At 37.1% G+C, this 12,866-nt stretch overlaps 1 protein-coding gene across 1 annotated transcript in view; it reads left to right on the forward strand.

The window, feature by feature from the left end:
• PLCB4 (phospholipase C beta 4) overlaps positions 1–12,866 on the forward strand; it is a 189,528-nt gene that overhangs the window by 135,630 nt on the left and 41,032 nt on the right. Inside the window, exons 19-25 of the mRNA XM_082481716.1 lie at positions 998–1,033; positions 3,634–3,775; positions 4,419–4,503; positions 4,719–4,843; positions 6,872–6,923; positions 9,202–9,304; positions 11,024–11,188. Coding sequence (XP_082337842.1) covers positions 998–1,033; positions 3,634–3,775; positions 4,419–4,503; positions 4,719–4,843; positions 6,872–6,923; positions 9,202–9,304; positions 11,024–11,188 — 708 coding nt within the window. The remainder of the gene's footprint in view (positions 1–997; positions 1,034–3,633; positions 3,776–4,418; positions 4,504–4,718; positions 4,844–6,871; positions 6,924–9,201; positions 9,305–11,023; positions 11,189–12,866) is intronic.

The following is a 12,866-nucleotide window of genomic DNA, read 5'->3' on the forward strand; positions in this document are numbered from 1 at the left end:
TGCTGCTTGCTACAGAAAAAAAACCCCACACGTGTGTGCTAAGGTAACATATCAGAAGTGTTTTGGCCACTTCTCTCCTGCCTGGCTACCTTTGGATCTTACTCCAGATAGAAATACAGGTATGGAAAATCTTTCATAGCACAGATTGCCCTTGGCAGTATGTCTCTAGCAGTATCACTGAGACATCAGACCTGCCTTCTTGGTATCTCTTCAAGTCAACATCTTTGCTTCTTCAAGACTTTTATGAATCCTCCCAATGAAGTATTTTTTAACTTCTTTGCTCTAGGCCTGGTTTCACTTACTAGGTCAGGTGGTCCTTAACTACCTGAGGGTTTTGGGGTTTAGGTTTGGTTTTTGTTTTTTGTTTTATTCAGATTAGTCACTCATCCTCAGCATATGCCCTTGGGTAACTTCTCTGCTTCTCTGCTGATCGGTGACTCAATCCTTATTCTTTAGGAATGTACATTCAGTGCCAAGTCAACATTTATCTGTCCGAGATTCTTAGTAGTGGCAGCTTGTAATTGAAGGCAGACAGCAGACTGTCCCATTGCAAATAACATCTTGAGATAGGCCTTTTCCAAATGTGGACATTTAAAGCACAATTTACAGCAGTCTTAACCCTTAAGTTTTCAGAGCTTGGGCAGTTTGCATATCCAGATCAAATGATCTTTTATGTTGTCTGGGTGTGTCATTCTTTCATTCTTCTCTGGAACTTCCTGTCCCCAGCATCTAGTGATAGCCCTGGTTTGGGCTCAACTGTCTGGCATCCTCCCTCCTATTCCCATTGCTAGCCAGCTGTTTAATTTCATATCTTGTATACCCAGATTTGAAAGAAACTGCACATTTTTGCAAGTGTACAGGACAGATGAGCCACACAGGAAGGTGGGAAAGGGTATACTTATTTCTAAATGCATTAACTTTTTGAGGAACTTTTTTCTTACTGTGAGTGTTTCCTATTGCTTTTTCTTTGGTAATGTATATATTTTTTTTCCCTTAGGCTGTTGAAGATTCTGAGCAAGAAAACAATAAAAAGGTGACACATAGGATGTTACATAGTTTGTTTTATTGCTTTATATATAACATACTTATTACTTACCATGCGTTCTTAGGGGTTTAACAATTTTATGCAGTTTCACTGCAGCTACAGAATATTTTTGAAAGTGATTCTACTTCCTTTTTTCCTCTAGGGTTTCTTCTGATGTACTTTTATACTGGGGTTAGGGCTGTCAGAAAATTTGGGGACAGGAGTGCATGACTTTTGCCTCCTTAGGAGTGTCTGATCTCAGTCTCAAATGTGATGCGCTGGAAAACAGTGGTTCTTTGAATGGTGTTGAGGTGTATCATCCCTGCTTCTTTTTTTTCCTCTTCCCTTACCCTGATTGCACTTTTTTTCCTCTCTCTATTTTCCTCCTTTTGCTTTCCCTTGGGACTTCTACATTTATCTCCTCCCAGGAATCCCTTCTGTAAGACTCTTCCCACCGCCTTCCACTCTTCTCCTTCCTTCTCTTCTCTCATTAAAACTGCTCCTGTTCCTAACCACACTTTGCTTCAGTCTGTGTTGTGTTCTAAGTGGGTTCTGCTTCTTTTCTTGAAGGGTCGGGAGGTATAAATAACCTAGAGAAATCACCTTTCCTCCATTGTTTTCTCTAGCCCCTAAAAGGGTCATGTGCTGTTGTAACCATTCCTTTATTTCTCTAGGTTTTAAGAAACATTCCATCCTTATCCCTTTCTAATTCATAGTTTAAAGTTGTGAACACTGCAAAGAGCATAGCCCATTTACTCTAAAAATTATGGGTCTGCAAGTAAATAAGCTAGTGTGTCAATCCTACAGCTATAGTCTGCAGGGTACTATTGCCTTGGTGCTAAGGCGTGCATTTGACTTCCTTTCACTGTGATTCGTTACTTAGATGTTTATGGATCAAGGTAGTAAAATATGATTGGCAACTCTGAGCAATCAGCAGGAGGCACATTAAAGGAGCCTGGTTTTTAGAAGGTGGTCAGTTTAGAAGGTGGTCAGTTCTTCCTGAATTATTGACCTTCCAAAAATGAAGACACCAAAAAGAACTAGTTCCTTTGTTAATAGAGTTTAGATCAAATTAAGGCCAAATTTCTTCAAATATTGACCTAGTAACAAAAAGAATGCCTGTGTTCTACTAATAAAGAGATGTACCATTTGGTGTATTTAGGAACAGATCTGTGAACCCTCAGTACGTGGATTCCTGAAAAGCAGTTGGGTTCAGCCCAATTTGGTCTAAAATACACATAAAACCACGTACATGCACCTGGACTCATTCTGATAACTGTGATAATTCTATGCAGTCAGAAGATGACTTGTGACTACAATCGCCTTATCATATCAAGGCATACATTGTTTCACTTCACATGGAATTCATTTTTTGAAATGTGTCCACACTGTATGCCAGGTAGAGGTACGTGCCCATAATACTGGCAAGTAGTTTCATGTTTCCGTTACTCTCCCATCTCCTAAGTAAATGAGTTGCAGTAGTGTAGGTACTGTGAACTGTGTTCTTCTGTGCTTTAACGCTGTTAGACATGCCGAGACTTACTGCCTGAAAAAGGACTATGCAGTGCTTCTTGTTATTCACTATTTCCTGATACAGTAAATGGAGGAGAATTTTCTGACAAACACAGGTTCTATTCTGAAAATAAAAAACTGTGCTGTAAGAATTTTTGTATATAATTAGTAATTTCTTGCAGAAGTTTGCTGTCAGCCTACAGTGGGTTAGATTTTTTGGGAACTGGTTCACTTGTAGGAGAACAAGCAAAAATGTTTATGGGACAAGTGCCATGAACAGTAAGCGTTGTGGAGTTTGCTTGGATTGACAGAGATTTTTCTTTTTCTTCCCTTTCTTTTAGTGAAAAGAATGTGTTTCAGACTGGTTAGGGAAAGGAAAAAGTTGGTAGATCCGTGTGAGAAGTGATTCCTATTGTGAGTTTCTAGCAGATGAGATACTTGCAGGAAACTTTTGAAGTTCTGTTATAAATGTAATGCATCTTTATGCGAATGATGGATTCAGATTTTTACGATTTTACATGGCCAGGAATATGAGCTTGGTACTGTGTCTCTTGTTGGTCTTGTGACATCTCTTTGTCCAGTTAAGGTTGTAATCACTATATTTTGGTTTGCTTTTATTAGTAAAGATTAGCAGTTGAACCTATTTATGTTTTTGATGTTGAGAAAGTTCTATTCAGTACCAAATATGCATTACCCCACCACAGGTGCTATGAGAAAATGTATATTAAATCACAATTCTTGGGAATTTATTTGACAAAGATAGATCATTAACTCCCCCCATCGTTCAGCCTTTTGTAATATTTATCTTTCATCCCAAAGTTATCCTACTAACATAATTTAATATTTACCCACTGTTAAGGAGCTTTTCTATCACCAGTCCTTTTGCATAAATCCTGTAGCATTGAGAGTGTTTGGTGCATATATCATTAAGAAAATAAATCTTAACTTGTGAGATTGAATTTCCACTTTTTTTTGTATTAATTTGCACTTTCTTTAACTTTCTGCAGATTCAGGTATAATTTTCTATCATATTTGAAAATTCCAGCAATAGTGTTTGCACACACAGATGGTGATTATTCTTTTTAATGTGTTTTCAGGGTTTAGTAACTGTTGAAGATGAACAAGCGTGGATGGCATCTTACAAATATGTAGGTGCCACAACCAATATACATCCATATTTATCAACAATGGTCAACTATGCTCAACCTGTAAAATTTCAAGGTTTCGATGTAGCAGAAGGTAACATAAAAGGTTGAATGAAATAAAAGTATTTGTCTGCTTATTCTAGGTAGTTTTTTAATCTCTACATTTCCTGAGTTTAGAAATGGCGTAAGGGTTTTATTTTTTTAATGACTGCCATCAGTTTATTTTTAGATTTCTGTTTCCTTGAATGTAAAGTTAGCATGTTATTCCGTTGGTCATCCACACGGAGTCACTAAGTTACTGGGAGAACATGAAGCTGTTAAAGTTGATTATATTCTATACACCTTTCCAACTAAAGTGCTTTCTTCAGTTCATCTTTCTGTAGAGTAAGGTGAGTGTGATTGTCACAGTGGTCAGCAGGTAGTTGATGCTTTCATATTGCACACTAGACCATTTATCCTGTTGTTTTGCCTTATCTAGCTACACCACACACTCTCTGAATAACAATTTTGTCCTAAACAAAAAATGAAAGTTTTGTTGATTGCCCAGGAAGTGAAAGAAAAAGGCAAGTCAGAAATATTATGAAAATTCTCTTCAGTATAATTTGATTCTATGAGTGACAGATAATGGGGAAACGGACCAGAATTTGCTATGTCCTGCTATTACCTATAGTGCATGATTTTGCATTGTGATTGGTCATTACACAAGTGTTTTAAAATGTCTTGTCTTTTCTTTCTAGAACGTAATATTCATCATAATATGTCCTCTTTCAATGAATCAGTCGGACTAGGGTATTTGAAGACCCATGCCATTGAGTTTGTGAAGTATCCTTTCACCTCCTCATACCACTTCTCTACTAATGCTACAAATAAACAAGTGTACCTTTCTAGATGTAATGCTCCATATCTATAAAGGAAAAGGGAAAGTAGATCATAGGGTGAGACGTAGAAAGATTAATGTAAAAAGTACTGAAGATAACAGGATATGACCATACACTTCTATGATGTTTTTATTTCATTTGCCTTGATGAATTATACAGTTATAATAAACGACAAATGAGTCGGATATACCCAAAGGGAGGCCGAGTGGATTCCAGTAATTACATGCCTCAAATTTTCTGGAACGCTGGCTGCCAGATGGTCTCACTGAACTATCAGACCCCAGGTAGGCAGCAATGACCAGTGAACCTCAATCCTAAAGAATGGCTTGGGCAGGAACTCTCAAACAGATGCCATGGATTTGCTTCTGGCATTTTTTGAGGAAATGGACATATGGCTAAATAATACGGTGGGGTGGAATTACAGAAGCATAAGAAAAGAAGCAATAAAAAAAACATACATAGAAGGAAAATTCAGTCCCCTTTCATGGAAAAATAATATAGTACTGTAACTCCTCACATAAACAATAATGTTTTATTAATAAAAGGTATTAATTACAGGAAAATCACTGTTTTCACCAAACACAGCTTTGGCACAGTTGGGTGCGTGTTTGCAAAGTAAAGATGAAGGAGTGTAAAAATTAAGACGGTAAAAAGTAATGACCGTGTGCCAAATGCATTTCTAGACCAGTTATTGTGCAGTGTTAGAGAGTCATGTGTTCAGCATCCGAGAATGGGGTCTGAGATCCCAGCTGCGAGAATGATGCCAGGGAATGTAAATGCCTTTCCACAGTATAAACTGAGAGGAGGCGTATTGTTCCTGTTCAATCAAGGTGTGAGTATAACTGACAGGGTAGGGGTTTCTGGTGTTTTGGTGGGTTTTTGTTTGTTTGTTTGTTTGTTTTTTTAATTAATCTAGGAATGTCTTCAGTCATATATGTAACAGACCAGTTTTTCCATTTCCTTTTTCTAGCTGTGATACAGCTTTTGTGCTTGCTAGGGTTTTTTTGTGGTTCCCCCCTGAATGGTGTCTTTGGTACTGCAGACACTCCTAATTATCATACCCTGAGTTTTGTCCTGCAAAGCTTTGCACTGTTTTCACTAGCTGACGAAGCAGGAGAAAGCTGTACTGGAATATACTGTAAAGCACTCCACTGGACACGATATGGAGGTTGGAGCAGATATGCAACCTTCAGTCTGCTCCCAACACTGCCTCTGCCCGCTGCATGTCATTCTCAACCCCTTTATACTGCAAAATAAGATTGGTAATTGTATAATTGGAAGTGAACAACTTTCCTGTATTAGTCTTCTGTGATCCAACTGTGCTCTCAGGCTGAAGAAAAATTGAGAAAATAGAGGTTAAGGCTGCCCAGTAAAGTGAATTATAACTGATATGAGCATATAAGAATCTTGTATTTTGTGTGACACAGAACATACAGAAAAGATTTTGTTCCCCTTTTGAGGTAGAGTCTATTGGGCAAAAGAATACCCGTGTTACTGCTAAACAAGGTTATTGTATTCTATTGTACTTGTAAACCTGAAGGAAAACATTTTATTTTTTAGAAAGTTTGGGAGAGGGTTGGATGGGAAGGGGGTTATTATGTGTTTCCTATCTGTCCTTATATACAAGTGCCATAATAATGCACTAAATAAAATGATGCTTTAAATGTTGAAACTAAGCAATACTGCTGGGTTCTTTGTGGTTTCTTTTTTGTGGTATTTTATTCAATTAAGCCCATAGAAAACCACTGTGATATTCATCTTGCCTTCTTTAAAACATCAGGATATAGACAACTTCATTGGATGTAGTGGTCTATGGTTATTGCAGAGAAATACATACCTCTAGGATGTCTCATCTAGTATATTTTATATGTCTGCCTTAGACTGAGATTAATTGCACAGTTAAAGTGTCTGTATCCCTCTGGTATTCAAAGTGATTCTAGATCACTAGCAGAAATTGAGACACCTATACTGTAGATACCAAAAGTTAGATGATGGAAATTCCATCCCAGGCACTTAAAATGACCGGTCTGATGCTTCTCTGCCTACTGCATGTGTTTGAATTCAGGGAGAGACTATTTTCTAAGCACAGCATAGACTTCATCTTGGTTGATAGAGCTGTTACTACTGTAAAGAAATCTAAAGTTTTCCTATTGCTTCCTTTTATTTCTTAGATGTGTGTGTTGTATATGCATTAAATTTAATTTTTATTTAAACTGATTATTCTGGAACAGTTGTATTTTCTTTTCTAAAAAGGATTGTTCATGATCTGCTTTTTCAGAAGGAAAGATGATAATTTTTTTCTGTCTTTGCAGATTTAGCAATGCAGTTGAATCAAGGAAAATTTGAGTATAATGGATCATGTGGGTGAGTGATATGATTTAAACTGTTGTCACTGTGTATCAGAATTCTTTGCTATGGTTTTAATAAAATTTTGTCACTATTAATTATGCGTTACAAAACAAAAATGGGATGCTAGGTGAAGAGTAGAAATTAGCAGAATTCGGGGGGAATTATCCCCTGCAAGGAGGTATTCTGATGAATAATGCTTTTTAATTATTCCCAGTTTTTAAAGATGAGATAGAAGAGGCTTTGAGTGCAAATTATGAAATCATGAATACTATACACCGTTATTTGAATACATCTTCAGCTTCTGTTCTCAATCTTTCTTTGAAGATATGCCTCAGAATGGAAATTCATTGCACATTTCACAGAATTGCCAAATTTACTTGGACAGGTTGAGTCTTAATACATAGGGAACATTTTTTTAATCTGTGTACTTTAGTTGGAGAGCAGATTTCACAGAGAATACTGAAGTGTTTCATCTTTCTAAGTTCCTGTTCATGACTTTTGCATGAAAAAGGATGCGATGCTCAAGTGATGTTGATAGCTTTTTCTCAAATGTCGAGTTTATGCCTTAATAGGATAGGTTGATCATTAACATTAAGATAAAGGAGAATTTTGATGAATTATAGGAAATGACAGTCCAGAAACACATGAAAATCTGCAAACTCATCCTGGGAGGGAACAACTCTTACCAATGCAAGTCTTATTCAGAAAGAAAAATCTGAGTAGATGAAGCTTGCTAAAGTTCCTCATCTGCAGAATGAGCAACATAGTGCTTTGCCACTCCATGCCTTTATTTCAGTTGTGAACTCTCAAGATAAGAGGCTGTTGTGTTTGATGAAGGTGCAGTCTCTGGTCATTTCAGTCAGAATAACAAAAATAGAAGAAAACCAAAGCTTTTTTAATGACAGAGGATGATTCCTTTCTTGTTTGACCCACAAGCCTCGTAAAAGAGCATATATGCACTCTTGCCAAATGCCCTGAAGGACAGGCAGTGTTATCAACTAAATTACTTAATTCATATGTTAGTCTTCTCGTATTACATTAATATAGTGGTATATTTTTATGTGCATCATAAATGTGGTGCTGTTTCAGTCACAGAAAACATGCAGGACAATGAAAATAAAAAATTGTATTTCCTTCTGTCTGTACTCCTTTTTTCTATGATTTATAGTTTTCATGCTGGTGAAATAAGACTGAGTCGCTCCAGCTTCAGCATTTTTTATTTCAGCTGGCCTGGAGCAGAGGCTAAGGGTGTTTCTGTTAGTTCCCTTCTGCACATAACCTACTTTAATAAAATATTACGAAATCACACACATTTATAATGTAAGAAAAATGAGGAATATTACTTTCCTAAACGGAAGCGATGTTATGAAGAAACAGGAGAAAACATTGACATTCTTTCCATGGAATTTTTCTGAATCCTGTCTAGGCATCTATAACGTTGTATCCCAGCGATTCACTAGAGAGACTAAGGGTGAATAAAAAATAATCTTCTAGCAGCTGTTGTCTGTCAGGGCTGCACATTTAACAAGATGACTCCAGTTACACGTTTTCTTCCACGAGTAGAAGAGAACCCCTGTCATGTATAGTACAGCATTTTTTGGATCAACTGCTATTTCATTTTGATGGCAGAATCCTTGGGTTTTTGATTCATCAGAGCACGTATTGGCTTCATTGATATGTTGATCTAGTGTATAGTCTTATAGTCCTCAGGGATGTGTTGTAAGTGTTATTATGGTAGTAGCTTTCATGCTACTATAATTAACAATCTGTCAGCACTGACATTATCAGCTGTTTTCCCCAAGGTTTTATAACCGAGATGAAAAAATTAGCTTTAAGCTGAAATGTATTGTGTAAGTCTTGACTCTATGGAGCTGCTTCATTTAAAAAATAAAATTGAATAATCCCTCTGTATTTTTCCAAAGTGTTAAAGAATTAAAACAAATGAGAGCACCTACATTTTTTTTATACAATAACTCGCTGCATTTTTGAAATGTATTATTAAATTCTTTTGAAATGTCTTTGTTTATACTACATTTATTTTCATCTTGAAATCCAGGGTTGATTTCATCTTTCAGTAGCTGGTAATTCAAAATTAAGATTAACATTTATCTGTATTCTAGACAACTGTAATATTTCCATTTACTTCCTTACACTTGCAGCTAGAATGATAGCCTGTATTTTACAGTGCTGTAGGAGACTTCGTTATTTAAGGCGAAAACATCCATTTGCATTTAACACAATTTTAATTTCCACACAAGAATAATTTTCTTCTTTTTTTTTTTCTTGAAATAAGGTATCTACTTAAACCAGATTTCATGCGACGACCAGATCGAACATTTGACCCTTTCTCTGAAACTCCTGTAGATGGTGTAATTGCTGCAACATGTTCTGTACAGGTAAAACAGCAACAGCCAAACTTCTGTCATCTTAATCACATCCAAAATCACATTGAGATGTCAACAGAAATAGGATATCTACAGAAAATGTGTTTGGATTGTGTGGATTTCATCAAACTCTTTCCTTTTTTTTTTTTTTTTTTTTATTGCTGGCTAAGATGTTTTCTTGATCTGAGTGGAACATGATAAAATTAGAAATGGTTTTGTTATTACACATTATCACAGAATTTTAAAACCCCTTGTGCTCTCTCATCAGCCCACACAAATTAGTGAAGTTCATTTCTGTGGGCAGTATGAAATTATACAAACATCACAGAGCAAGGATGAATATGGGCATGCATGGACAGGATATTTTCAAAATAAGTAGAGAAAAGTAGTTCATGTGGTGAGGTCCTTACTTTGGAGTCATCTATGAGTAACAAAGTCAATAAAACTTCTGTTGTAGTTCAAAAGCCTGGTTAGGTATCAAGTTTTGGAAGGAGGCTGACAATTGTAAAACCTGTTTTGTGACTTGACACTCTATTCACTTTGCTCAAATACCCTGTGTGCCACTTAACAAAAGGCTTAAGCTTTCGGTTATCACTTTCTATGTGCAGCATGGAAATTTCAAACTCTCTCCAACTAAGGGTTCATGTGCATTCCAGACATTTAACTAAGTTTCATTTGCACCTCTGGAAGAACAAAAGCTTTTTATTAATGTTGTGGGGTTTTAATGTTAATGATAGTACAACACCACCAAGAAGGAAGTGGGATCTGATGGTGAGAACATAAGTTTTAAGAGAATGTTCTTAGATCACATGTTTTGCCACTTGCTCTTCTTGCGTGAATAAAACTAGTACGAAATTCCATATAAATTCTGTTATAAAGGAGTTGAGTGGAACAAAGCCAGTGATGGTACCCCTCAGCCACATAACTTTTCAGGTTTGTTGTGCAGAGTGTTCCCTGGAAGAATGTTAGATCATGAAAAGAAAAGGACTCTACATGAGCTTAGGTCTGTGAAATCGTGTTTCAGTTTTTTTCTTCCTTCCTTGATCGTAGTAATGAAAACATTAGCTGTATTTTTTAGCAGTAGATCATCTTGATGGAATAAAAATTTTCCCTGGAGTAATCACCTGCTGTGGCTAGAATAATCTTGACTTGGAGTAAAATTGCAACAAATCTTCATATACGTAACAATATAGAGGATTTGTGTGGGTTTATTGTTTGTTTGCTTTTAAGCATCCTCCACTTCCCAGACACATACTATGGACTTAGGCTGAAATGTGATTAGCTTAAAACCTTTACCTAAGTGAAAGCTGAGCAATAGCTTCCTTTCACCTCTTTGTAGTCAAGACAGTGCTTCTGAACAGAAGTTTGAAGTTACAGAATAGCAGTGCCCAATCTGGTTGTTTTATTCAGTGTTTTTCAGTAATATAGTGAACACATTTGTGAGACGTGGGCTAATTGGGCTGACTAACTTACAACTGTTATTACCATAGCACAGTGAGCACAATCATTTCAAATTAAGGATATATTTAAGGTCTTATCACAAAAGCTTTTTTAAAGAATTGCAATTTTAGCACTAAATATGCCATTTTCACATGATGAAATAAATATATCTGTTCTGTATAAAACATTTTTCAGGCTGCTATCAATAAAAAAATACCAGTATTCCCAGTATTCATAAAATGCTGTGTACTTTGTATTGCTTTTCCTTACTGCTCTGTTATTATGTTGCAGGTAATATCTGGTCAGTTCCTATCAGACAAAAAAATTGGTACGTATGTAGAAGTGGATATGTATGGCTTACCCACGGACACGATACGTAAAGAATTTCGAACACGCATGGTGATGAACAATGGTCTGAACCCTGTTTACAATGAAGAATCATTTGTATTTCGAAAGGTAGGATGCTTGGAAAGCACAGTTTGTGGTTGCCTGCCCTTTTTGCACATGAGCATCCTTGCTCACTTGAGCAACCAACCCCTCCCTGCTTCAGTCTGACTGCTCACATGAATAAGTACTGCTCCCATGAAAAAGGGTTTGTAGGGTTCCTGTTTACTACAGTAAACAATCTAAAGCTGAAATAAGCTTTCAAGAGGTTGTTTAGGTTTTTTCTTTTTAATTTTGCTTTGGTTTATTTTTCTAATGGATAACCTCTGTAGCTGTCACATGATTATTTTTTTGTTTCTGTTTGGCTTTTCCCTCCCCTTTGCTTCCTCCTCCCACTTGGAGGTAGCCACCTCCTCCGTGGCCATGCCTGTGTTCAAGGTATGCAGTCTGCTCAGAATGAGCCCCCGCTGGTGGACACCATCATTCCTTGGAGATTTCTTCTTCCCTGCCCTGGCAGTGGCTGCTATCTTGCACTGTTCCTTCAGCCTAGAGGGCAGGTGAGATGCTGCATCCAAAGCTAAGGTCAATGTTATTACATGGAAAAGTTGGAAGGGTGCTGTGTTCCTCAGATGTGTTGCCAGCTCCCTCCTTCAGTAGTCCATGTGCATCATGTACCTTTTTTTTTTTTCAATAACAAAGAAAAGCAACCCTTTTTTTCTTGGTATGGGGGATTTAAAGAGAGAGATCAGTCATCCATGTTCAGTTTTTATCTCTCAGTCTTTATATATATGATACATATATATATTCTTTTTTTTTTTTCTGTCAGCTGGAGTTTCATCCAGACTACATGTGTTAGCAGTGCCGTCTTTGATAATGTCTGTTTTGCTTACACCTGTTTTGTTGTCATGCAAAATTGTTGCTCTTTTATTCCAAAGTGACAGACTTTGTCAAGTGGATAACACTTCACGCTTGGGTGTGTTACACACATAATCTGCTTTCTTAACAGTGTAACCAGTTTTTAATAGAAATGTAGTTAATGCAAGAGGTTTTTCTGAACTCCAATATATTCTGGAACGAATGTGACTTCAGCTGCTTTTCTCTGTATATGAGGAGGCACAGGGAAGATGCTTAGGTACAATGACAGGCAATCATGCTGCCCATGGCTTCCTAGCCATATAGCCAGCATCTGCTGCTTTCTGATTTCTTAAATCAAAAGGCCCATGAACTACAGGGTGCACACAGCTTCAGTCTAAAAGTGGCGTACCTGTGTATCATAGCATGGGTACAGTGGCTGATGCCAATATTCCTCAGATTTTCTGCTCTACTCTGCAATGAACAATTACATGGTCACACATTCTCTTGAATAACTCATAGTATAAGTCAGCCAAGAGATTCTTTTCTTCATCTCAGGCCCTTATCATATCAGGCTTAGCATTATAATCAAGACACATTGATGACCAAGCAGATGAGTGGTATAAACACAGCAGAAACAATTCCTCTAGTTGGAGGAAATGAAGGCATGGGGTGCACTGTGCTAAAATGTCACGAGGGTGGAAGTGCCTACCAGGATACCATAGAACAAATAAATGGAGAGGGAATGATAAACTTCTTAGTCCCAACTCCTGCTCCCTAGCAAGTCTATATCTGAGCCCATCATGTAAAGAAAGATGTGCTGATCTGTGGCCTGTAGATGAGAGATCTTACCTGCCCTATTTGGGTTACAGTGTTCTCCTTAAGCTGATGTTTAATC

The sequence above is a fragment of the Vanellus vanellus genome, assembly GCF_965231255.1.
Source record: "Vanellus vanellus genome assembly, chromosome: 3".
NCBI lineage: Eukaryota > Metazoa > Chordata > Aves > Charadriiformes > Charadriidae > Vanellus > Vanellus vanellus.